The sequence below is a fragment of the Lingula anatina genome, chromosome 9 (assembly GCF_051362555.1).
Source record: "Lingula anatina isolate TDL-2025a chromosome 9, LinAna3.0, whole genome shotgun sequence".
Taxonomy (NCBI): domain Eukaryota; kingdom Metazoa; phylum Brachiopoda; class Lingulata; order Lingulida; family Lingulidae; genus Lingula; species Lingula anatina.
In genome coordinates this window covers 4,707,502-4,734,335 of record NC_141775.1, presented here as the reverse complement: position 1 = coordinate 4,734,335, position 26,834 = coordinate 4,707,502, and the positions used below count along the sequence as shown (strand labels likewise).

The 26,834-nt window shown below is 37.6% G+C and overlaps 3 protein-coding genes across 8 annotated transcripts; all 3 read right to left on the bottom strand.

Annotated features, from left to right (window-relative positions):
* Nucleotides 1–7,090: 7,090 nt before the first annotated feature.
* LOC106162815 (putative methyltransferase DDB_G0268948) lies at nt 7,091–11,097 on the bottom strand. Of its 3 annotated transcripts, none has more exons than XM_086996147.1 (7): nt 10,708–11,097; nt 10,383–10,507; nt 9,871–10,031; nt 9,154–9,370; nt 8,672–8,772; nt 8,259–8,390; nt 7,091–7,896 (listed from the first exon to the last, which is right to left on the bottom strand). In XM_086996147.1, the coding sequence occupies exons 2-7, from the start codon at nt 10,491–10,493 to the stop codon at nt 7,803–7,805; spliced, it is 816 nt and encodes a 271-aa protein (XP_086852273.1). In that variant the 5' UTR covers nt 10,494–10,507; nt 10,708–11,097; the 3' UTR covers nt 7,091–7,802. The 3 variants fall into 3 exon arrangements, with proteins under 3 accessions (XP_086852273.1, XP_086852275.1, XP_086852274.1); XM_086996149.1 differs by having other exon boundaries at nt 10,977–11,080; XM_086996148.1 differs by having other exon boundaries at nt 7,092–7,896; nt 10,383–10,524; nt 10,977–11,075.
* A 302-nt stretch (nt 11,098–11,399) lies between these two features.
* Nucleotides 11,400–15,953, bottom strand: LOC106162829 (putative methyltransferase DDB_G0268948). 4 transcript variants are annotated; one of them, XM_013540253.3, is made up of 8 exons: nt 15,263–15,953; nt 14,751–14,914; nt 14,367–14,534; nt 13,850–14,010; nt 13,434–13,650; nt 12,756–12,856; nt 12,336–12,467; nt 11,400–12,042 (listed from the first exon to the last, which is right to left on the bottom strand). In XM_013540253.3, exons 3-8 carry the CDS (start codon nt 14,475–14,477, stop codon nt 11,949–11,951), a joined length of 816 nt encoding a protein of 271 aa, XP_013395707.2. In that variant the 5' UTR covers nt 14,478–14,534; nt 14,751–14,914; nt 15,263–15,953; the 3' UTR covers nt 11,400–11,948. The 4 variants fall into 4 exon arrangements, with proteins under 4 accessions (XP_013395707.2, XP_013395710.2, XP_013395711.2 ...); XM_013540256.3 differs by lacking the exon at nt 14,751–14,914; XM_013540257.3 differs by lacking the exon at nt 14,751–14,914 and having other exon boundaries at nt 15,275–15,953.
* Nucleotides 15,954–18,787: 2,834 nt separating this feature from the next.
* Nucleotides 18,788–21,503, bottom strand: LOC147759809 (uncharacterized). Its single transcript, XM_086995993.1, has 3 exons — nt 19,980–21,503; nt 19,563–19,647; nt 18,788–19,219 (listed from the first exon to the last, which is right to left on the bottom strand). Exons 1-3 carry the CDS (start codon nt 21,400–21,402, stop codon nt 19,102–19,104), a joined length of 1,626 nt encoding a protein of 541 aa, XP_086852119.1. The 5' UTR covers nt 21,403–21,503; the 3' UTR covers nt 18,788–19,101.
* Nucleotides 21,504–26,834: the final 5,331 nt, after the last annotated feature.

The following is a 26,834-nucleotide window of genomic DNA, read 5'->3' as shown; positions in this document are numbered from 1 at the left end:
TGGTGATGGAATTCCGTTACTTGTATTTCCTATCCAACCACTTGTTCTGTCGACAAAATTAACTGAAATGTTATTTTCCTTAGAGATCTGAGGCTAAATTAAGTGTGAGTCAGGCGCCATCTCGCTCTGTTCTATCAATGGGAACGATTAGTGCGCAAGGGGGAAAATCTATGTGATTACGTCACAGAAGGCTCGAAACCAATTTACCATTATTGGAGATCTCTATCGTACTTGTTGCGTAGTATAACTATCAATTTGAGTGTCTGCGAAGTTTTCATCAATATTTTCTAAATGCTTATCAATTTCACACAGACCCACTGAAAGCATGCGCCCGCGCCTTTGCACATACATGTACACATACACACATACACGTACAGATATACACATACAGTTTCCCATGCCATACATTTGTTTTAGTATCCAACATGCAATTGTTTCAGTGACCAACTACATGTATGTAAAAACATTTATTGTTTGTAGCTGTTTGTAGGGATTGTGGGAAGAGGTACGTAGCTACATGTACATGTATATATGGTCCAATTGCCATATTATAGACTAGCTATTATACCGTATATCTGGAAGCGCTGACAGAAAACAAATCTAAATTGAACCTCCTTTGGCTAGAGATTACCTCTATTACATTTTGACTCCCTTGTCCCATCCCATCTTACACTGAAGAGTGAATATCCAATTTAGAGCAGCTAGATTTCAGAAAATTGAGAATGTAACTAAACGCAATCGGGTTAGGCATAATAGACGATTTTCCTACTGATACATTAGTGTACGGCCCACGATTATCCCATGTCTGCTAAACCGATACTTTGCCAGCCTACGCAAACATTCCTTTTTCGTCTATTATAACCCATAGATAGAGACGCTAACACAGTACGTAGTGGGAGCAATCCCTCAAGTCTCAACGAAATAAATTGCAAAATCGAATCGAAGAAAGCGGTTGCTTACTTCAGGGGCTTAGGGACCGCCATTGGCGAGTCATTTACAATTTGAGAGCTCGTGTTTTTTCTTTAATAGAGCATACAAAGTGCAGGACAAATCTCTCCAGAAATGAGTGTTCGTCTATACAGGAGATGGAATTGAAAAGGCATGGAAAGTGTCCCACGGGACCTTTCATTATCGTCCAGTCGCATATCGACCAGATAAAATTTTGGTTTATGGTTGACTCGGGGCATCTTTTGTCTACCGGTACTGTATATCCACAATACGGGCACAGTAACTGGATTTGGGTTATCAATGGACATATATTTTTGCCTGACCTTCTCAGAAAATAATTGATTTGATAAACAAATGTGACACTGTATTGCGATTTATTAACCATTTCTTCGTTTACTGTCACGGGTGCACCTATACTTCATTTGAACAACATGTGATGTTTTATTTATTTATTTATTTATTTATTTATTTATTTATTTATTTGGAAAACCTGACTTGATTGCATACTTCGTTTGGTCTTTACCGCTGCAGTTCCCAAGTTTCCTTCCCTGGGGCACCGTGACGTAATATCCACGCCCTTAATATGGATGTCTATGACGTCTCGCCCTATAAGAACTCTTAGGGCGCAATCACAATAGGCCTTGTCTGATTACATGAGGTAATTGGCACTTATCCCACCCAGAGAGTGCTTATTGTAATCACGTCGGTGGGCACAGAGCAGGCGTCCGTTGAATTCGCATTGTATGCGTTGCGTTTAGGTGCCGTTGATAGTGGATTGAAGGTTATCCATAACCTATGGTGCCATAATCCATGTCATAGGGATCGGTCGATTGATCGGTCTGTCTGGACGTTGTGTGAACGTGCTCTTTATGACGGTCATCAAAGCACTGGATATTGTCAGACATCGGAATATTTCCTGTTAATGTGTGTACGGTCATCGATTTGGCCGCTACTATCTGAGGCTAACTTTAGAAGAAAAAAATCAATCCGCGGTGTACGATTGCTCTGTTGTACATGTACTTTATGGGAAGCGGGGGGAGGGGGGCTGGGGCTCATGGCCGAGGGAAAGGAGCGCACGCAGAGTTACGTTTATTCTTTTTATTTAAGATCCCTATTTACCCCCACCCCCTCTCTCTCGCAATCAAGCGATCTAGACTTTATGTCCAAGTTCCCAGTTCTACGCCTTGTCTCAAGTTGAGTCAAGTTGAGTCAACAAAGGTTAATTATTTCAGAATTTTTTTATTGCTGGCTACCCAAAGGGAGTTAAGTTGGAAAGACAAAATTAAACTTTGTTTTGCAAATATGTGATTATACAAGTTTCTGAATGAAATTTATGTCCGTCCAACTAACAGTAAATGTAAGCGGGGGAAATAACTGATATGGTATTTCCGTGTGAAGTTTGCTTTACCTTGAATTAGCATGAAAGATACACCGAATAAAACCCGGTATTTTCAGGTAAAATAAATCTCCAATTCAAATCATATTCAATTGTAGTAAACGAGATAAGCGGGTGATGGTCTGTGTAAGAGGGTCCACCCTCCATTAGATACAAACAGGTAAGGGTTAACGTGGCGAAAGTGGGTCAAAATCTAGGACGGGGCAGAGAAGAACAAGTTTATGGGAACAGGACCGTTTATCACAGGGAAATCTCCCGAAGCCTACATAGCATGTAACGTGACCGAGAGTTCTCCATGTTAAAGAGTCCGCTTTCCATTCATTGGTTTGTACAGGTAAGCCTCGCCCTAAATTTTGACCCACTTAGGTCAGGCTAACCCTAACCATTATAACGAACGGACTTTCTGTAACGCAGACCCTCAATTCCGTAACACCGGGGCCCACTATCTTGACATCCTACACTTGTGCTGTTTCTCAAAAGCAGTGGAAAACCCATAGTTCCGCTTTAGGGTTTTTATCAAACTAAAATAAGAAATTATAAGGGTGATATCGAAGGTAAAGGTATCATATGCGTGACACGCGAGGACTTGTTTCATAATGAATGAATGAATGTCGTGATTTGTGTTTTCCGTGTGCGATTTGTTAGTAATTATCGAACTTAATTATGTATGCGGGAATATACCCAGTGCATGGGGCGAGAGATGCAAGGAATAATACGCACAATATAAAATGCTAAACTTTATTATTTCACGTAAAAAATATAACGAATAATTGTACTTTTAATCTAAAACACAGGTACACATTTGCTTGCAGGTACCAACGTTTGATATAAATCCAATCTTCATCGTGCTTGTGTTATATAATTACATACGGCATAGCAACGTAACAGAGAAGTGCTGTACAGACCAGGTATACTACCGTAATGATACTACAAAGACACCTGAAAACTAAAAGGATCGATGTACTACAGAACGCAAAAAAAACGCCTTTTATGAACACTCAGTAATCTAGCACGTAAGAATTATTATGTATGATCGTGTTCATTAATAAGAAGGTACGCGTTTTACGATGACAGCAGAGTCAACTAAACAATGTACTGTACGTAACACACTCTGCTAGGCAACGTCAGTGGAGATTTCGTCCGGTATATGTGTGTTACAACCATGTCACCAGATTTCATGAACGAGAGTTGGATTTAACCAGTTAACAAAAGGTGTGTTCATGCCAGCCTTTCAATCGGTCCAGGTCCAGATACAAGCCACTTATTATTTATTTATCTATTTATTATTTATTTATTTATTTATTTATTATTATTATTATTATTATTATTATTGACAAAGATTTGAATTAAGTATTACGGTTCCCTGTGCAATCGAAACTAGAGCCTGATAGGTACTTCTGTGCAGACACTTAATTGGCTTCACGCAAATTAAACTAGTTTCTGTGAAGTGGAATTATATAAACCGGTGTTGATTATATATTTTACATCATACTTTCATTTGTGCGAAATCAGAAAAATATGTATGTATCATGTTTGCCACCATTTGGTTCTATCTTTTTGGGTAATCTTTGGGCAATTTAACCTTTTAATATATACACTTATTTAATCCATTAGAGAGTTTCATTAGCTGTGTTATTTACTCCAAGTTACAATGCTAATCAAACAACAACTAAGCTCACAGTTATTTACACTTTAATATTGCAGTATCTTTTCTTTATCTTTGTCACCCAAGCAACCATAATGGTTTCAACCGAGAACCTCTCTGTATGGGTATCTTTGGTACAAACAATAGTCATTAATTATAACAACCACATCCCTATACACGACTATTTCGATTTTTTCCCAGCCACATTTTTTCCTTGCGTTCGCAATATAATGTATCACACTCTAATGCCGGTCGTTCAATAAAAGATACAGAATAACTATAAATAAAGCAAATTACAATCCGTCATACGGACTGGTGAACAAAGATAATGAAAAAAAGGCAGTCTATCATCGTTGTTTGTATGTGATTCTAGATTACGCCGTGTTGCACATTGTTACGATGGCCGTAACAAATGGAAAAATTCACTGCAGCATGAAAAACGATGAAGATTAATTGGAAAATGTAGTAATTGGATGGGACATTGTCATTATGAAATCCTTAGAGATGAACTCACGCTCCAATTCCCAAAATGATTTAGTCGAAATATGATCTTAACGTTACGGCTTTTAACCGTAGTTAACTTTCATCTTGAAAAAATCGTCGAAGAAGACTAACATACATAACCTATTGGTCTAAAACATTAGCCATTTATTTCTCTCTTTGAAACAGTTCTTCTATTTTCGTTTTGAGGGCCACTATATTGATTATTTTCGGGTGAATACACACTAAATTTTTATGCTTGAGCTTTATACCAAATCTCCATTTGGTGAAGTTGTAAAAAACCTACGATTAATATAGGCCAGTGTACTAACACAATATACGCTTGCTTACTGCCTTACTTTGCTATTGGTGAAAAACATTGATTACGCAGACACTAATACTGTAGGAGATTAAATGGTTTCGCTGAAAAAAAAAAGGAATGGTCACAAGACCAGTGCAGACTTTTACCCCTGTCTCTTCATATTAACTCATATATCAAATATTACATTGTGAGCAAATACTTGGCAAACAAACGTTACGAAAATGACAGGGCTCATTCCCAATGAGACGATCGATCTTTGTAATTCGACCCACCTCCACCATCTCTGCAATCTCTGCAATCAGATTAACAGACCAACACGCCTCCTACTGGCGTTGAGCAGAATACAGACAGACTGGTGATTATACGAGTGCTTTGGAAACAAGAAGAAACCTGTTTACTCTGTTACTCGGATTGCATTCAGCGAGAGCTCCCGCAGAGTTGATTCGATCAACTTAGAGCGATAGTTTCATTGAGAATGAGCCTGTAAAGTTGGAACAATCCCAAAAGGGCCACGTGCTGTATTTCATGCAAGGAGCCTTTGAAAGATGCGAAATTGGTTCTTTGTATGCAGGTGTAACGAAACTGAGGGTCTGTGTAACAGTAAGCCCGCCGTCCATTTGGTTTAAATGGTTAGGGTTAGCCTGACCTAAGTGGGTCAAAATCTATGGCGACGCTTACCTGTGAGAATGAATGGGAAGCGAACTCTCTATCATGGGGGACTCTCTGGCCCCATTCAGAACAGGGGACTAACTAGTCCGAGGGACAAATATGGCCGACCCACTTGAATACTTCCCCACGGGTATATCTATTTAGTGTCTATTAGCGGATTAGACGGCAAGCTTTGTAGTGGGTCGCCATACATTTGACCCTCGGTCTAGTTAGGCCATTATTCTGAATGGGGTAACATCGGATTATCCCATAGTTTATGAATTTAAACAGAGAGAAATAGGACAATACCTCTACCCTGATTGTGATGTGCTATTCCATCAAGTTGGATAACATCAAAGTACTTTTTACCCCTTATCGTAACAAAATGCAGCAATATTTCATTGCATTCGTTTACTTTGCAACTGTAGTCAATTAGAATGGTAATATAACTGATGATCACACTGGGGGTTTCAGCTTTGTCAGTAATGATATCGCGTTTCGTTTCCGTTGCAATCAGCGCGGAAAACATCAATTATACATCCTTCTTTTGCAAACCACGCTTCAATTCCTGGAATACGTCAACAATTTGCACTGACACTGAATGATGCGATGACGGAAGAAACGGGAGAAATGAATTACTTTTGTTACGGTTTGTTGAAAGTTGACGTATCGAAATGCGTGCACTTGTAGCGCCGAATGATCATAACAATCCTTTAAGCGTTGACTGCAATAGGTTGAAACAAATGCTGTCCTGACCAAGCTGCAGTAATTTAATTTATCCTAATCGCATCGTTTAATTTCCCCAGATTCGACTCATTGATAGACCGGTCCCAGGGGAGTGGCACAGGCGGGTTTGTGGCCGGAGACAGTAGGCCTAAAATAACCAAAGTAAGCGTTCCTGCTTGTTCAACACCATAAATTTGTGGAAATTCTAGACATTCATTCATCTACCTAGATTCGTCTACACATGTACTGTAGCTTCCGTTTTGTCATATACAAATTATAATAATAATAATGATTTATTGTTATACTTATACAAATATAAAATGAAAATTATAATGCCATCTCGATTAAATGGTATAAAATAAAATCACTGTACACTGTATATGAAACCAACTGTACACGTCACTCACGCCTTCTCACGTCACTTGTCTGCGCAGGAATCGGTGGTGCGTGTAGGAATAACCTCCGATCAGTTTTACTGGTTAAATATCGCAGCAAATGACACAAACCATGTTCCAACTAACGTGAACTCTCATTCTCATAGCCATCATATTTACAAATTAGGTAGCTGTCTTACATGTAAGCCGACAGGATATGCCACATGGCAGATACGAAGTTGATGAAGGTCTCTTGTGTGCCAATGTAGAGAAATTGAGGCAGAAATGAAGTGGATGTTCCTTATTTTCGACATATCGTCATTTTATTATTTCCCACTTGCACCAAAGATCATTTATTTTGACTCTTGGGCGAAGTTGCGGCACAAAGGAACCTTATCGTATTTGAGGATTTTCTTTCTTATTAAACGATTTGCTCCACTGCGTGTAAAAAGGTTGCTCTTTGCTTTCAAAAAATATATAAAAGGATAAATAAATGACTAAAGGGGTAAATAAACTTTATCTAAGGGATGCACGATTTTTTAACGATGAGGTTCTAACAGCAGCCGATTTCTTTTCATCTTAAAGCAAGTCAGCATAATATTACATAATGAACAAAACCTATCAGGAAAAGGTGTTTAAGTTGGGAAGACGTTGACATGATAGAATTGCGCTTGTTCAGTCGAAATGCGACAGATATACCAAAAAAAGTCATAACATTCGTCTAATAGTTTGTGCAGGATGGTGACGGTTCATGAAGGTTCCATTAGGATTCTGAAGGTTTCGGAAGGGTTCGGGAGGTTTCGGGAGGGCGGCGACAGAGATAGGATTCCACGCGTGCAGTGATAAACAAACAGTTATATTTTGTTGTTGTAATCAAACGTTTGTAGGCTTGCTCTGTATTCGGCCTGCTTTTCGCAGTTGTGACAGATTTCGTTAAGAAAAGCTGGCTTCTAATAAATATTGGTAGTCCACTTTATTTAGAACTACTAAGAACTACATCATAGTGACTAGGATACTTTTCTTATCTGTTTCTTCTTCATTACTGAAACAACGTTTACAGACAAAGGCATTATAGCCAAAACAATCGGTATCACATACCAGGGTACTGTTAATTTCTACCCTGATTTAAAATGGTTTTCATGCTGGATTACAGAATTTAGAGTTACAGGTACATTGTATACATACTTTAGCGCTTTATAACTAGGTAGGTATAAACAATGTACTTTTTGTAAAAATTGAGAAATACTAGAGACAATTATAGGGTCAAGGACCTGGCTTTCGTCCGAGTAGAATGAAGACGTTATGCTTCACATTTAGCTTTGCTTCCGATGACGTCATGTTCAAAGTTTTCAGCATGCTGAAAGTAGAGCATCTGCCGTGAGTATGAAAGATTTCACAATTATTTTCTAGGCAACCGATATAAAAATATACAATTATACAAACGTGTCAATGCCGTACAGTCTTTTAGTAACCCCCCCCCCCCAAATAAATAAATAAATAAATAAATAAATAAATAAATAAATAAATAAAAAACTTACTCCAAAATAATCATGAACTACTTAAAATACGATTTATTGAAAATGTAATTTTTTATTTATTTCATAAGAACCTGGGTAATTAAACACATTTTTCCACGTGGATACATGTGCATATAAAATGTGTATCAAGCAGAAGAATCGGTAAAACAAAATAAATGCATGTGAATAACCAAGGACATACCTATCCCGTAAAGTCTCTAGTATACCGCTTTCTGGGTACTTCTCCATATATTTGATGTAGCCACTCCAAGAGCGGAGATAACCGATGAAATTGTCTAGTGTTGCTTCGTACTCAAGAGTCAGACAGTCGTCCCTGGAGATAAGGAGCAAAGGACACAGTCACAGTGAGTTCCCTAGGCCTGTGGGGATTTAACTTAAAACCTGCACGTGTGTACTTTTAATGCCAAATTTGTCTAGTTTTCAGGTACTTGAAATAAATATAGTTCGTCCATATTTCGGTAGGCCTAATGTGTGTTATTGAAATTATTATACATGTAATGTCAACACTTATTCATGGTTACGCTATTGTCCAAGTACAAGTACAGTACGAGAATATATATGCCCACATTTTCCCATGTTATGAATCTGACTCACCTCACAAAATCTGAGTAAGGAAAGAGAAGGTCTTTGTATCCGTCGTGAGAGATAAAGTTCCCTTTCTCCCAGCAATTTTCATCGACCAGCAGTTTGTCAAACTAAGTGGAAAACGTTAACAATGGAATCTTAACTATAAACAGTAAAAAGTGAATAAAATATAAGTTGTATTCAATGGAGAATGAAGGTCAAACAGAATGCTTGTGTGTAAAATAGGAACAATAAATGAAAGCATTAATCCTTTTGTAGGTTGTCTAACAGTAAATATTAAGCTAATAAATATTCATGCAATTTATAGATATACATTCTAAACATAGACAAAACACGTCATGCACGATAACAAATAAACCAATAAGTCAAGCATACATCTCCAGGAGCCAAGCCTTAGACAATATTCAAGACGCAAACGTTCCAAAATGTTTTTTTTTTCTTGGATATAAATAAATTTTATAACGGGGTAAATATAACCTTAATAAACTCACGTCACTCAAGAGCTGTGTTAGCAAAATACCGTTCGGGTTGGCATCCACTGCGGTTCTGCGAACTGGATAACCTAGTAGAGCTACACACCCATTTGGCTTTAGAACCCTGTCCACCTCTGTGTAGAACTTGTCCAAGTCAAACCAGTGGGCAGCACTTGCACTGGTCACTAGGTCAACAGAGTGGTCATTTAGGGGCAGAGTCTCAGCTGGACCGGAACTGAAATGTATGGCAGATCGATAGATTGTTTTCGACTCATTCTCTCTTTGGGAAAAGTCAGCGTGGTGTATGTACGTCTTTCAGTTTGTAACACCCGATGTTCGGAAAGCAATATCTCGACAAGGACAGAGGTCTGGCATTAGACTTTATAGCGAGAATCACACATTGATGGCGTGGTTTTATTGCTTGATAAGTTTCATTTCAATAAGTTGTAAATCGCTTACTACAAAGTTCAACAAAAACTCCTCTGTCAATTCGGGAAAGGCGATATTTTTGTAATGGGATATTATTTGCATTAAAAAATTAGATTTGATTCAATTACCCATGAAAGCAGAAAACGGGAAGAAAATAAAAACCTTAAAAACAAACAATGTTTAATTTAATGTAACCAGGACAACAGGACCAAAATGTATAAAAAGTAAATTTTCAAGTGAACGTTATTATGTTTTATGCGTAGCTAATCTTGTAATTAAAAAAGCAGTACAATATTTAAAACAAACCTATACTGTATGTTTTTACATTGATTCATTTTACGCGCTTCTTGAATCTGGTTGTCACTGACGTCAATTCCGGTCACGTGGTTAAAGTGAGGGGCCAGGAGTTGTGTGAACTGTCCTGAACCACAACCCACGTCCACTGCTCGGTCGTGAGGAGCGGGAAGCTGAAAAGAAGATGAAACTTAGAAAGTATTTCATTCTCAAAATTGGTATCATTGATACACAAGTACTGGCTAATTTGCCGTAATGGATTATCCGCTTTTGTTTCCATGCCAGGAATGAATATCTGACTCTTGAACTGAATGCAGTTAATTATGCACAATTTGGGTCACTTTCACTCCCTGTTTGAAGTCACTGAATGTGACAGAACCTCTGAGAATCAGGCATACTAAGTTTCTGCTTTTAAATAAGGCTTAAAAGTCTTTCATTTGAATACATTCCATTATTTCGTTCGAGTCTGTACAAATAAAGAGAAAGGAAAATATGACTGTTCAAAGTTAAGTTACATCACCCACCTTTTCCTCTAAGTAACTCAGTACTCGTTCAACAACATGGCTCGGCCACATAGGTCTATATCTCGCGTATTTTGCGGTGTGATCAACGCCTTCAAACCGTCGGTAGGCCATTGCCACTGCTGAAACTTGATGTCAATCAAAGCTTTAAAAAAAAAACAGTAAAAGTAAAAAAAAGATACAAAACAACGATATATTTCCAGATTCAAACCCCACAATTATTCTAAAGTCTTTGACCCCAATAATACATGCACAGTATACTGGTGGTAATGCCCATGCATATACATGCGAGGTAAACATACCTTGCGGCACCGTTAATGTTACATACCATGAATGTTATATAGTAGTAAAAGGAAACGTCAAGTCCCTCGTTTCTCACATGACACTCAACTGGACCAGTCCACCTTGGCAGGTCTAAACATATAATGTACACAAAATGGGTTTTACTCCCTTTAACAAGCTGGTCCCCTGCTGTACAGTTAAGAGACTCTCTTATCAAATAGCCAGACTATCAAGTTGCCAAAAGTAGACCGGTCCAGTTAAATGTGCCACTCGATTTGAAATAGACCCAAGCTGCCAAGAACGAGTAATCTGCACCTTCGATACTACTTCACCTGGACATATAGATTGTTTATCACATGAATATCGAGGTGTTTTTGTTCCATCCCTAGACAAACTGCTGTGACCTACTTAAAGGTAGGTCATGGCAAAATGATTTGGTTACAACTAACACACTCGGGCGGCACATAATCCATCACATTCGGTTACAAAGTAGCATTCTCAGGCAGCACTTATCACAATGCCCTTTTTTAAATTCCCCCTACATTCGTGCTTGACAGCAAACTTGTCCTTTGAAAACTGTACTTTTCATTAGAATAAGTATAAGTAGCAGTTGTACAGGAATAGCCAAACCTATTGAACTCAGACTTATAACGTAACCGGAAGACTTATTGTCTTTTCCCCACAGCATTATTCCAATTAAAATCAAATAACTATTCTCCACAAAAAAATTAGATAAACTTTGAACCAGTTATAATATTTCTCTTTCCAAGATAAGTTTATTTCTTTATATTTTCCACAGTATGCGAGACTTGTTTCATTGGTGCAGGAGCTTCCACTTCGTATCAAGAAGAACTGCAACACTTAATTGGCATACAAAGATAAGGTAAGAGTTTATTTAGCCAATAATAAAAATCGGAATTAAATCATCTTCCTTTTGGAGCAAGTTTGATTATAAACAGAGTAAAAGTAAGACAACAGATACATTAAGAATTTGGTTTTGAGATCAAATTAAAATGCGTCACTGCACCTGGATAAAAGCTGTTTAAAAGGCGTTTACTGCCTTTAATAGTTAAGAGTATACAGTTGCTTCGTAAAAACGTAAATATTGATGATGCTGGATGAAAAGAGTCTTCCATGGGGTTGACAGTTCTTTTCTCCATTCTGTCTTTAAAAATATCATCCAGCTTGGGTAGATCCTGTCCGATAATCTTGCTTGCAGTTTTTACAACGTTGGTTAGTTTCTTTCTTTTCTCCCCTACATGTATTTACTAAGGGTCAAGGTCAAGGTCAAGGTCCTGGCTTTCGCGCCAGTAACATGTACAATGGGCGCTTGATGTGCACTTTTGTCTCAGGTGAGGTAGTATCTAGCGCTTTCAGCATGCTGCAAAATGTCCAGTTTGAAATTTTAAGGCACAAAGGAACTAACAGCTTTTAAACAAGGTTAACATGAAAAGCAAAGCAACATGAAAAACATCGTGAACCACAAAGTTTTCCCGACTTTATACCCAAGTATATACGTACTTCAGGTCTTTCAGTCCTTTAAACCGATAGGGTTATGTGAATGGCCCCTTAATTATTCTAAACAAAAAATATGAGGGAATAGATAAACACGGTACATTCAACAGGAAAATACTTTGAAAGGGCTTATGCTAATACTCAAGTACAAGTACATACTTGTTCTCCAAAGTTTTCAGTAAAGTGCCGCTTGGATATTTCTCTTCATATGTCACATAACCACTCCATGTACTCAGGTATCCAAGGAAGTCTGCCAGAGTTGTTTCATACTCAAGGGTAAGAGAATTGTCCCTGTGGTTAGTGAACGAAAATCAAGCATACAGTGTACTAAGAAACTTGTTTAAAATCAATAAACGTTATTGAACATTCGCTTATATTTACCAGTATAACGCAGAATTAACAAATCCAAAAAATGACCACAGTTAATTATGAAAGAAACATACTGAAACGATGCCTGTAGGTTAAATGCCCATTCTCCGGTACATACTTGTACCTTAACAATTTTTTACACTACAAATACACTCACAGCCTGGTGTTTAAACGAGCAGGGATTATTATTCTGATGTATAGGAACTTTACCTTAGGGTGTCTGCAAATGGCACATAAACGTCTTTTAATGTCTCCCACTGCCCACTATTCCGTTTAGCCCAGCAATTTGCATCGAACAAAGTGTTTTTGAACTCAAATGAAAAGATATATAATCCTATTACACTGTGAAATAATATAGACAAATAAACAGCAATACCAGCAAATGTACAGACAAACGCCGCTGACTATGTACGCAAAAAATAAATTTCGTAAAATAACTTTGGTCATTACTGATGACTTATTAACATTGGCAATTATACATTTTTAAGTAACGAAAATGGAATTAATAACTAGAGTTGTTTGCAAATGTACATAAAGGACTGGCAGTTCAACAGACTGCTTGACAAATATGAGGAGAGACTATTTGATTTAATGTACAAAAACATTTGGCGTCTGTACAATTTTCTTTATGTCCAGCAAATATGAAGAGATATTTAGTTGCCTCTTAGTTTATCTAAAGGATGTCGATGATGGCTGGTTGAATAATCCATATTTTCTATGTTTGGTCTTGTTGCAATCGCAACATTTGAAATGTTATTGGAATATGTACTTTTTACCGATAGTGTAATGTAAGCATATATCTGGAAATATAAACAAAAATAAATTTGAATTCTGGATCATCGTGTGTGTGTGTGTGGGGGGGGGGGGGGAGTTACACTTTATACTCACATCTCGCACGAGCTGTGTAAGCAATGCACCATTGGAATTCGCATCCACCGTGATGTCATGAATTGTAAACGCCACCAGTGCAATACAACCGTTCGGTTTGAGAACCCTGTCAGCCTCAGCAAAAAATCTGTCCAAGTCAAACCAGTGGGCGGCGTTAGCACCAGTCACTATGTCCACAGATTGGCTATCTACAGGCAGGTTCTCAGCCGGGCTGGTTCTGGAACATATTACACGTAGCTTTTATTCTCCTTATCAAAATTAAGTTGGTATTAATTGCGGCTAGCTTCGATTGTAGAACTTCCCAGTGCTTTGTCAAATGCACTTCTGAGCTGGCAAGGCAATACCTGTAGTTAGGCTAAATTATGTGATCTTATATATATACATTAATGGTGTACATGATCAAAACTTTGTCTCACTTAAATTGTATGTTTTCGTAAGGATTCATTTTTCGCGCCTCATGAATCTGGTTGTCACTGACGTCAATTCCGGTCACGTGGTTAAAGTGAGGGGCCAGGAGTTGTGTGAACTGTCCTGAACCGCAACCAACGTCCACTGCTCGGTCGTGAGGAGCGGGGAGCTGAAAAAATATATGCAACTTTAAAAGTATTTCTTTGATAGTAATGTACCTCCTAATTAGCCGTAATGGATTATCCACTTTTGTTGTCAAGATAAGAATGAATTTTCTACTCTTGACATCGAATATAGTTGATAAATCACATTTAAAGCCAATGTTACTCCTGGCTTGAAGTCACCGGATGTGACAGAGCCTGTAAAATTAATATTCAGCTTGACTTTGAATGCATCCCACTATGTATATATAGTGCGAGTATTTACAAATGAACAGAACAGTATACACCAAAACAATAGAGAGGAAAATATGACAGTAGACAAATAGAAAATTGACATTTTACATAATAAAGTTGCATCACCCACCTTTTCCTCTAGGTAACTCAGTACTCGTTCAGCAACATGGCTCGGCCACATAGGCCTATATCTTGCGTATTTTGCGGTTTGATCAACACCTTCAAACCGTCGGTAGGCCATTGCCACTGTTGAAACTTGATGTCAATCAAAGACGGCACAAGACCCACACCAATTATTCTTCGAATAAAAAAAAAAAGAAAAGTAAAATGATACAAGGCACCTATATTTTCATACCCAATTTGTATACTTTTTTCTCAAATCTTTGAACCGCATTAATATAAAGTACGCTGTCCAAGCCATACATACGTATACTGTACCAGTACACTAGCAGTATATTAAGCACAGTTTATATCATGAATGTAATATAGAAGTAGCAGGAAACGAGAGACTCACCAGTCTACTATCGTGATACTTAACTGGGCCGTCCAGCTTAACATGAACAATGCGCAACAGGGCTTTTACTCCCTTTCACAAGCTGGTCCCCTGCTGTAGAGTTACTTGAAAGAGACTCTCCCACCAAATAGCCAGACTATCAAGTTGCCAATCTGTAGTTTCACCTGAACCAGGATTAACACCATGATGAACTTGTCATTTGGATATGCAGGTGTTTTTGTTGCATCACTACACATACTGCGGTGACCTACTAGCTATATAGTACTTAACGGTGGGCCTAATAGGGCCGAGGTAAATATTCAACTTGGCTTTGCATTGTAATAACTGACAAAGGAGGGTCCGACGGCGAAGGAGAGGAGGGGGGCACGTACCTCTTGTTATTTCATTCCTCAGATGGACAGACTATAATTTATCAGGTGGCATATTGTCCTTGTCTGATGTTTTATATTCGCCGAATGAATTAGCGACACAAACACACACACACACACGCACACACACACACACAGACATACATTTTGCTTTACCCTCATCCTGCCCCTTCACCCAAAGTAAATCACTGGATCAGCTAGTGGTATTAGACCTATTTCTCCTCCATATCGCCTGGTATAACTATAACGTGAATATTATATCCTGTTACTGTGGTATTTACATCAATTCTGCAGCCTGAAAAAATTTAATAGATACCGCGATACATATAGCGCCATGCATGCATTTACCAGTATATACGCGGAGGTTCATCCAAGTGAGAAAAAACAGCGAGTTGTAATGAAAATGTCCAAAAACGTTCGACCACAAGTTTCAAATGTGACTGCTCTGTGCACTAGTAATGTTTGCAGGGCTCCCTCATGACTGGGACTGTTGGTGGGTTCTTTCTGAGGCCACGGTAAAGAGGGTACTAGTAACCTACCGTTTTCAAACATGATCCCTTGTAATGTCATTGGAATACTGCTGTCCCATTGTCAGAATGTATTTGAATATCAACCGTCGTTGCTATTTTAAATCCTCTGCAGTGCGCACAGCTTCTTATCCCCATGTGGGGAGCTATTTCAGTGTAGGTTGATCTGAGAGCCATGCCGAACGGATACAGGATGCATACCGTTTGTGGTGAGTTACATTGTGGCTAAATCAAAAATATTTTGCTTTCATAATTTACCATTTGGCCTCTTCTCTTTTTTCTAACACAAAATGCTAATTTAAATCCGGATCGCTCAAAAGGACTGGGAGAGCTGAGACCAAAAGAGCCAAGTTCCCTGTAATCAGTGAGGTTTATATCCTTTTAATTACCCCTTTTTATTGACAATCATTGGGCAAATAAATGAACGTTTCATGTGCAAAGTTTTCCTTAGAATATGCATAGTGGGAAAGGGGTCGCATCTTATTACCCCTTTTGGTGTCCTTGGCTCTCAAACTGTCCGTAAGAACCCGTACGGCCGGTTGTAACCGAGTCTTAAGCTCTGTGTCATGGACTGTTTACCGCCTGGAAGAAAACCTTTAAGCAAACCAAGAAGTTGCCTCTTCACAACTTCTTTGCCGAACACATATCCATTGCACAGCTTAGTATTTTTGTTGCCTTGCAGGTCCGGTCACAACTAACACACCCCGGCAGCACATAATACATCACATCCGGTCACAACTAACACACCCCGGCAGCACATAATACATCACATCCGGTCACAACTAACACACTTACACGGCACATAATACATCACATCTGGTCACAACTAACACACTCAGCGGCACTCATCACACCACTCGATAGGTCCCATTCTGCCCAAAGTTGTAGCGTGCACACTGGCCCGTGCCATCTTCAACCTTAAGAGACTGCATAACTTTATTCTTCTCTGAAATATTTTTAATCAAATTTTGAAATAAATTATTTTGATCTCAAAGGGATTATACACCCTATATAATGAAATTACGTAATGTTTAAAAGTCGGAAGCAACCGATTATTTGCCTTTACTAAAGACGCTTGGGGATAAATCTTCTTTTCTCAGGGAAAATAAAATTTAGCATATTATCGAGATGCTTGCTTGTAATATTGTATAATATGAGCGATAAACTTTCGCTTTGATAACAGCTAAGTAGGACACACGACTTTGTGTACATAGAACAGGTCAACTGAAACCTTATCGTGGTGCTCGCGGCCAAAATCAACAGACTTCATAATGGAATAAACTTTACAGGGGTGGAGGTAGGACCCAAAATATATCTTCTCTCCTAGGGTGGGGATAGGGTGGGTGTTAACTCCCCCATGTTTCTGGGGCCACTGGAAACTAAACTGTGTTAAATGACAGATGCAAGCTGATGAAAGATGGGAGTTTCCAGTGACCTAGCTAGCTCTAAACATCAGGGCTTTGACAGGGGGCTGCGACCTTTGACTTAGGTTTCCAATATTTGCAATTTTTATCTTTCATCTATTTATTTATTTATTTATTTATTTATTTGCGGGTTTACTCTTCAGGGAGCTTCCCTAGCTTCAGGAAAACGGCTATGGTTTGCCTCGCTTTCTTCTTATATGAAAGGAAATATCAGATCTATGCTCAAATGGGATGAAAACAAGACTGTGACACGCATTTATCGGTAGCGCGTCTGTCTGGTGACAATTAATATTTTTGAGAAGCAATCAAAGGAAAAATTCAAACAACTACATTCTAATCTGCATTGCTTGGTAAGATCGTGGGTCCAATACCTGCTTCTTTCTTGGAAAGCCTACATTGGTTAATCTGTCCAAAGGGGCTTGCATCTCTGCGGTCTATCACCAAATCCCATGATCTTAAAGCTTTGACCCGATAACAAAATATCTATCACTAGTAGTAGTCGTATTTTTCTGTATTATCTTTAAGTTCTCGCGCGTAAATTAGTTCATTGTATTATATAAAACATATATGTAAAACTTGCAGTGTCGTTAACCCCTAAAATGTGCTTTGTGAACATTTAAGTGCTGAATAAAACATAATAATTGAGCAACTTCTTATATATTTTAAGTTAACCGCCGTTTTCTGCGTTGTTTGCGAATAAGTCGTTAATGTGTAGCGTTGCTTGGCCCGGTTGCAAACACTTCAGTTATTTCATAACTCTGCTATCTTGACACAGATAACACGGGGCTATCTTCTCAGAACAGAAAGTATCATAGAAAAGGGAGTACAGTAACAATCCCTCCTCCCAAACCTCACCACTGTATAATTTTTTTATTTATTTATCTATTTATTTGTTTGTTTGTTAAAAAAAAAACAAATCAACTCTTTCCAATCAAGCTACTGGGTATGTTTGCAATGGATTTAGAAGAGGCAGATGCTTTTTTTACTTAAAAGAATCTTGCATTTATTTTGACAAAGTTGAAGTAACACGTACAAATGTACTCATGAGTGAAATGCATCATTTAATAACAAGTAAATAAATCAGTTGGCGGTAAAACTTTCTTGAGCAACTGAAGTCCAATATAATGATATTATAAATGCGTCTTTAATCTACTGCAAAAATAACACTTGAAGTTGATTTTTTTTTTTTTTTTTTTTTTTGTCAAAAAATGAAGTTTTCTAAATTGATTGAAGAGTACGACAGTATTATTCCTTTGATTTCTTCATTTCTTTGATAATTATGATTTAGGGTTTAAGGTGCAAATCGAAAGATTTCTCTAGAAAAACTTATACATGTTTCTGTACAAAACGAATTTAACAAGGCAACAAATCAACATAACTCTGGCCTTTGTTTCCTGACAACCAACATAACTCTGTCACAATCTGGAGGAAATTAAAAAGCACTCAAACCACACTTTAGTGTTTTTCAAAGTCGGCCATCATTTTGCGCACTGACGTCTGTGTTGTACACAATTCAAGACTGCATTCAGATGGTAAACAGTACTCTATACTAGGGGCAAGTGAGTTATGCTAAAAAATTTGCTGACAGTAGAAACAAGTGCACAGCAATAGTCAGAGCCATATCTGGGGACCTCTAGTGAAAACCTATCTATGGTCCTAGCAGACGATGCAGAAGGTGACCAGAAACGACAGGTGGTGATCAATTAGATAGACGACATTAATTTGTGGTATTTATCTGTTAAAATGACCAACAGGTATAAGTTCCCTTTAGAAAAGCTTAACAAGAAGTGATAAGTATACTTGTAAGTAGAAAAATAACTTTTAAGTTTCACAATATAAAAATTTGAAATCTCATATTCAACTATCTGAAGTATATATAATAATCTATGCCTGTTGCCAACTCGAAACATGCATGCATTTTAAAACGTCAAACAGTCCTCCATAACTTCGGTTATATCTACTACAGTAGAAATAAATAGTAGTATATACTACTATTTCATCTGCAAAGTTCGTGTATTTTCGTATTCATTCGCTACGCATTCTCTGCAGAGGCAACACCGTTAACATGAAATACCAGTGTCGAAGTCAAATTCAAAGTTTTGATCCCTTTCATGTCTGTCTTCTTGGGGCGCTCATCCCTATTTTTTCTTCTGGAAAAACACGTATAGTATGCCTGGCATAATCTTATTTTAAACCGTCTTGCATGAAAGTGTTATATTGCATGTTAACAATGGGAGCATAAAACAATGTTCATTTTCGACCTTTTTTTTCCTTTAGAATATGAAGAAACAACAAATTGCAACGGCAATGTTTGAAAAGCCAGAATGTCGTCTTCACTCCTGGTCCATGTGAATTGTTTTGAGTTGAAAAAGTATGGTTAAAATATTAAGCCAAGCAATAAACACCTCGAGTTATCATCTGCTTATTGACAAATTTGATAACAAAGAGCAGGTTCTAGCAAAAGCTGTCGAGGACAGAAAACATAGTACTCACCTCCGGCACATAATAACCAAAGATATGGTAACCGTAATACTTATGGTAAGCGTAACGCTAAACCCGCCGGTCCACCCGTTCACTTCTATTGGACATAAAAATAGAACGATCTTTAAACAAAAAAAGCTTACTGGTTATCTAGACCGTCCAACCCTCTCGAAAATTGAAAAAGGCATACTTTGAGATGAACGATGAAAGTTGAAATAAGAATTGAATTAAAATAGATGAGCAGTCAATGTTGTGCAGTGTCGCATTTTTAAAAAGAAAATAAATCCTCCGCAAATATTTTCAAACATTGATTAGATATACAGGTACTGGAGTGTTTACTTTTTATCTCAAATGTGAATGATTACTAAATTAAACACCAAAAGAATATACCTACATTTACCAAGGATTTTTTTGACGACTTTTACTCACCTACTTGTTGTCGTTTTCTTTCAGCTTCACATTGTCTTTCAAGTTCGGCTTTCAATGAATCAATGTCTGTCATGTTTGTCAGCGATAGTTGTGTATCGTTTTTATCTGTTGTTGTCTGTTTGTCGATGGGTTGTTTCGTAGTCGTTTCCATGTGCACGGTGCTGTGAGTTTCTCCCTGTTGTTTGTTTGTGGTTTTGTGGGTTATTTCTTTTGTATTTTGACTGGAAACCTCAGTAGATTTTATCTGCGGCGAGACTGAAGAACTGAGTGGTTTGGACGCGCCAGTAGTTAATGACTGGTTCACGATTGGGAGACTTTTTGTGTTTAAAAGGGGATGGGAAGTTTGTTTTGTAGTCGAGGATTCTGTTGTCGCACTACTGGTCGTTGAGTCCCTCTCTGCAAGAAAACGCGTATCGTTTTTATCTGTTGTTGTCTGTTTGCCGATCGGTTGTTTCGTAGTCGTTTCCATGTGCACGGTGCTGTGAGTTTCTCCCTGTTGTTTGTTTGTGGTTTTGTGGGTTATTTCTTTTGTATTTTGACTGGAAACCTCAGTAGATTTTATCTGCGGCGAGACTGAAGGACTGAGTGGTTTGGACGCGCGAGTAGTTAATGACTGGTTCACGATTGGGAGACTGGTTGTGTTTAAAAGGGGATGGGAAGTTTGTTTTGTAGCCGACGATTCCGTTATCTCACTATTGGTCGTTGAGTCCCTGTCTGCAAGAAAACGCGTATCGTTTTTATCTGTTGTTGTCTGTTTGCCGATCGGTTGTTTCGTAGTCGTTTCCATGTGCACGGTGCTGTGAGTTTCTCCCTGTTGTTTGTTTGTGGTTTTGTGGGTTATTTCTTTTGCATTTTGACTGGAAACCTCAGTAGATTTTATCTGCGGCGAGACTGAAGGACTGAGTGGTTTGGACGCGCCAGTAGTTAATGACTGGTTCACGATTGGGAGACTTTTTGTGTTTAAAAGGGGATGGGAAGTTTGTTTTGTAGTCGAGGATTCTGTTGTCGCACTACTGGTCGTTGAGTCCCTGTCTGCAAGAAAACGCGTATCGTTTTTATCTGTTGTTGTCTGTTTGCCGATCGGTTGTTTCGTAGTCGTTTCCATGTGCACGGTGCTGTGAGTTTCTCCCTGTTGTTTGTTTGTGGTTTTGTGGGTTATTTCTTTTGTATTTTGACTGGAAACCCCAGTAGATTTTATCTGCGGCGAGACTGAAGAACTGAGTGGTTTGGACGCGCCAGTAGTTAAAGACTGGTTCACGATTGGGAGACTGGTTGTGTTTAAAAGGGGATGGGAAGTTTGTTTTGTAGTCGACGATTCCGTTGTCTCACTATTGGTCGTTGAGTCCCTGTCTGCAAGAAAACGCGTATCGTTTTTATCTGTTGTTGTCTGTTTGTCGATCGGTTGTTTCGTAGTCGTTTCCATGTGCACGGTGCTGTGAGTTTCTCCCTGTTGTTTGTTTGTGGTTTTGTGGGTTATTTCTTTTGTATTTTGACTGGAAACCCCAGTTGATGTTATCTTCGGCGAGACTGAAGAACCAGGTGGTTTGGACGCGGTAGTAGTTAATGACTGCTTCCCAATGGGGGAACTGGTTGCGTTAAAAGGGGGATGAGAAGTTTGTTTTGTAGTCGACGCTTCAGTTGTCGCACTACTGGTCGTTGAGTCCATTTCTGAAAGGAAACGCGAGAAGATTGGTCGTCCAATTAAAATGAAAAAATGTCAATCATTTTTGCTATTAATGAATACAAATGATAATCCAAACTGCATTTTCTCGTATCCCCCCTCCCCTGTACTATTGTGCTTGGTGTCTCTATCAGTCCAACCTTTTGCTCATTTGATTGTATCAATCTACACAAAATGCCATTTCCCTAGAATTAAGTCAACATTATGTTCCATTTCAGGGGCGGATTGAGGCCGTCTTCGGGGTATGCCGGAAGACGGTCAGAATTTTAAGTTTATTTATATGTTTTGTCGGATATCTAAATTTTTTATGTGGGAAGCCGGTCAAAAATGGAGGATGGATTAACAAAGATTATCTGGAAGACTGTCTGAAAATAGCTCTGGACCCGCCACTGCATTTAACTTACTATATTGGCAAATGTATCCGTGTTTCTTGTCACACGAATCGGTGAACCAACCGCTTGACGCTGTGAAGCTTTTGGAGATATATAAACAACTGCTGTTACTCTTTGCATCATCTGTCAAGGCACTGAAATTCCATTGGTAGCCTATAACAAAAAATAAACATGCAGGAAATAACAAAAAAAGATATAGACATACATGTATAAGAATGATATTCAGGACCGAATACATGCCCATGTTAAAACAGTACTACAAAACTCAACGCTTAATTTTAATTCAACATCAACCGATACAGAGAAAGGATGCAAAAAAACAAGGCAGCAATGCTGTCAAATGTACAGACAAAAAGCAGGAAATAACAATGCACAAAATAGGCTACTGTCAAATCTGGTGCAAAAGTACATTATGCTTAACTGCAAATTCAACATCAAATTTTAATTATGCTCAACAGGTAATACCAATGTAAGTAAAATGTATAACAAGCATAAGGCTTCAGGCACATGGAACTTCAAAGTCACACCTTGAAAATGCCAAAATGTAAACAAGACAGCACTGTTCTGCAATGGGTTTATTTCCATTTTTAACACATTTTTAACATAAAACAAAATAAACGTTTTACTGCCATTTTTATTAGATCAACCAATAAAATTGATGAGATGGGAAAAATATCAATAGAACAGTGTTAAATGTCCAATTTCCTCCATTCTGAGATTCTGAACATAGTGGATGATTGAATCTGACAATCTGCAATGATATGAGTTTATTTCCATTTTTGACACTTTATTACACAATACACGATAACAAGTTTACCAACTTTTTTACATAATCAACTAACAATGTTATAAAGATGCAGGAAATGTCAAACAAACACTATTATGTATCTTATTAGTTAAATAATGAGACTGTTAACATGCCTAAGAATTGAATCTGAGGAAATGTGAAAAAAACGCATAACTTCAAAATAATGGCCAGATTATGCTGATTTTCTATCTCAACCTGCGTTTTTAATAAGATTGACCAGTTTTGTGAGTATAATGACAATTGTTTTTCTTATATTAGGTTATCAGGGTTTCATATATGCTGAAAAAATCGAAAAAACAGCATAACTTCCCTTAAAATGACCTGATCATGCTGATTTTCGAACTTGCCCTGCGTATTATAAATATTCATCAGTTCTGTAAGTTTCAAGCCAAAAGGTTAAACTGTTTTTCACTTGATGTGTTATCGGTGTTGCATATATGCTGAAAAAAGTGAAAAAACAGCATAACTTCCATGAAATTGACCCGATAATGCTGATTTTTTAACTTGACCTGCATATTATGAATATTCATCAGTTATAAAAGTTTCAAGCCAAAAAGTAACAAGGCAGCAATTTTTGATTATTATTGATTTTTGATTGATTATTGATCCAGCCCACCACCAAAAACGAATCATTGTCTTCCTTGACCCACTTATGACAGTTCCTGGAAATTTCATCAAAATCGGTCCATAACTTTTTGAGTTCTGTTGATGACAGACAAACAGGGGTGAAAACATAATCTCCTTGGCAGAGGTAAATATAATTCCAATGAAGCTGCTATTCAAACTTTTAATCTTTGAGTTTGATATATATATATATATATATATATATATATATATATATATATATATATATATATATATATATATATATTAAAAGCTTGTTTGCAATATTAAACAAAATTTACCTGCATAATTATCACTGCTTCCTCACTAAAAAGTGAAAAGTTCTTAGAAGTGGAAGTTCTTAGCTTCCATAAAATTGACCCGATAATGCTGATTTTCAAACTTGACCTGCATATTATGAATATTCATCAGTTCTATAAGTTTGAAGCCAAAAAGTAAAAAGGTTTTTCACTTATTATGTTATAGGTGTTATTAAAATGCTAAAAAAAAGTGAAAAAAAAAACCAAAATAAACTGCTTACTGACATTTTTATATGATCAACTAAGAAAATTGATGAGATGGGAAAATATCAATAGAACAGTGTTAAATGTCCAATTTCCTCCATTCTGAGATTCTGAACATAGTAGATGATTGAATCTGACAAACTGCAAAGATATGAGTTTATTTCCATTTTTGACACTTTATAACATAATATACAATAACAAGTTTACCATCATTTTTACATAATCAACTAACAATGTTATAAAGATGCAGGAAATGTCAAACAAACACTTTTACGTATCTTATTAGTTCAATAATGAGACTGTTAACATGCCTAAGAATTGAATCTGAGGAAATGTGAAAAACAGCATAACTTCTAAAAAAATGGCCCGATTATGCTGATTTTCCAACTCGTCCTACGTTTTAGTAAGATTGACCAGTCCTGTGAGTATAATATCGATTTGCCCATCTGTTTTTCTTATATTGTGTTATCAGTGCTGCATATATGCTGAAAAAAGTGAAAAACACAGCATAACTTCCATAAAATTGACCCGACAGCTCTGATTTTCGAACTTGACCTGCATATTATGAATATTCATAAGTTTTATAAGTTTCAAGCCAAAAAGTAAAAAGGTTTTTCACTTATCGTGTTATCGGTGTTATAATAATGCTAAAAAAGTAAAAAAACAGCATAACTTCCCTAAAATGGCCCGATCATGCTGATTTTCAAACTTGACCTGCGTATTATGAATATTCATCAGTTCTGTAAATTTTAATACAAAATGTAAAACGGTATTCCATTTATCGTGTTATCGCTGAGTGCACGGCGACGGCGACGACAGACGCAGGTGACGGCTATATGTACAGACACATCTGTGTCTGTACATAAAAAAGTTTCCCATGTGATTACATGTAGGCCCTATAGTAGGCTTGATAAGGGGTCAAAAGCTGCATTTTGTAGTACTTACACCTTCTATCATCAAAACAATATCAAAACTGACTTTTGCAACCCCAAAACAGTAAGAATAGATGTATTACAGGTATATACAGGTAAAGAGCTTCAAAATTTTCACTTTCAAAATGGCGGATGGCGGCCAACTTGGATTAGAGGCATTAAATGGCAGCCAAATGTTTCCATAATGTCAAAAATGGATTCCTTGTCTCTAATTTAGCCATGTTTGATAATCTCTACATGTTTTGAGGCAAAAAAAGTGATGGAAATATGAAATATTCTATTTTGGTACCTAATTTGCATAATTTATGCTATTTATGCATCGATAGGGCATGTCTTTATTCATGCCAAGTAAGACATGTGTACTACAAAATTCAGCGTTTGGTCAATTTTTGGTCCTTAACAAGCCTTCTAGTAATCTCAGCATAAAAAAGACAATGTATGCTGATGCAAATACCCTGTAGATATATAATGTGATGCCTTTACCTGCTGCCGGCCAATACCAGTTTCCTTTCGCATCTTTTGTCCCTCCTATCCAGTAATATTCTCGTTCCTTTATTCCACTTAAAACAGCCTTGTTTATAACTTGGCAGGTGATTTCTATAAGACCCCCTCCATTCGCTGAACAATCCTTTGTGGCGTTACTGTGTGTTCTTTGAACTTTTATTTTCTCATAACAGTAAGTACTGTCTTCCACATTAAATTGAGGATTGGTACAAGGGTACGACTCAGCTTCTTTTCCTGAAATGAAATATATTTCGTTATAAAAAAATATGTTTCGGTTTAACTGAATAATATTTTTAAATTGGCCTGTAAACCTGTACTGTAAGTGCCAGTTCAGGCTCGCATTAGTATATACAATTTCATAATTAACATCAATTGGTGATAAATTCCACATACCAGTAAAAATCAAAGCTGTTATACAAATAAACACCACAGGAAACAAGGATCCCATTGTAAAGCACAGATCTGTTTACGAGGACGTTCTAACACTTCTGCTATGCACAGACCAACGTGGGTTGATCCAATCTATCCTTTGGGGTCGTAGGATCACAAAACCCATGGAGACTACACAAACAAAAAAAAACAAGTACTCTGTAGATTACATGTCAACCTGACTTTTTATCGTCTAAGATAATCATTAAGATGCTCTAGCTGACAGTAGGCAAAACTGAAACTAAAAGGCTAAGACTTTAATAAGACCCCTATTTTTTAACTCCGGGGATGGTGGTGCTCTACTAACGTTACTTGGTTGTAGATGAATAGGCTACATAGCCCATTTCTAATAACAGGTGTTACAATAAACTTATAGGTACACTGTAAGCGTTTGAAAATTTTCAAAAAACATGTCTTCTGTGTACATATACTGAACATGTAGCAGCTACTTATCTTTCACATGCTTCATATAACAGCATGTGGCCTCTATGGTTCCTTCTGCAATGTACAGGAAGATATGCCGCTCTAAATGACTCGCCAGGCATTTAAAACTGAATCACAAAAATAAAAGTGGGATAAAACTTAGAATTCAAGTGCATGGGCAGGTCAAGTTATGCTTTCCTTCCCCCTAGGAAAATTGGTTTTGGTGAGTTAGTCCCGTAAAGAGTAGGCCTATCTTCAATGCGCACAGCTTCTTATCCCCATGACGGGAGCACTTTCAGTGTAGGTTGTTCTGAGAGCCATGCCGAACGGCTACAGGATGCATACCGTTTGTGGTGAGTTACATTGTGGCTAAATCAAAATTACGTACTGTTTAAAAGTCGCAAGCAACCGATTATTTGCCTTTACTAAAGACGCTTCGAGATAAATATTCTTTTCTCAGGGAAAATAAAGTTCAGCATATTATCGAGATGCTTGCTTGCAATATTGTATAATATGAACGATGAACTTTCGCTTTGATAACAGCTAAGTAGGACACACG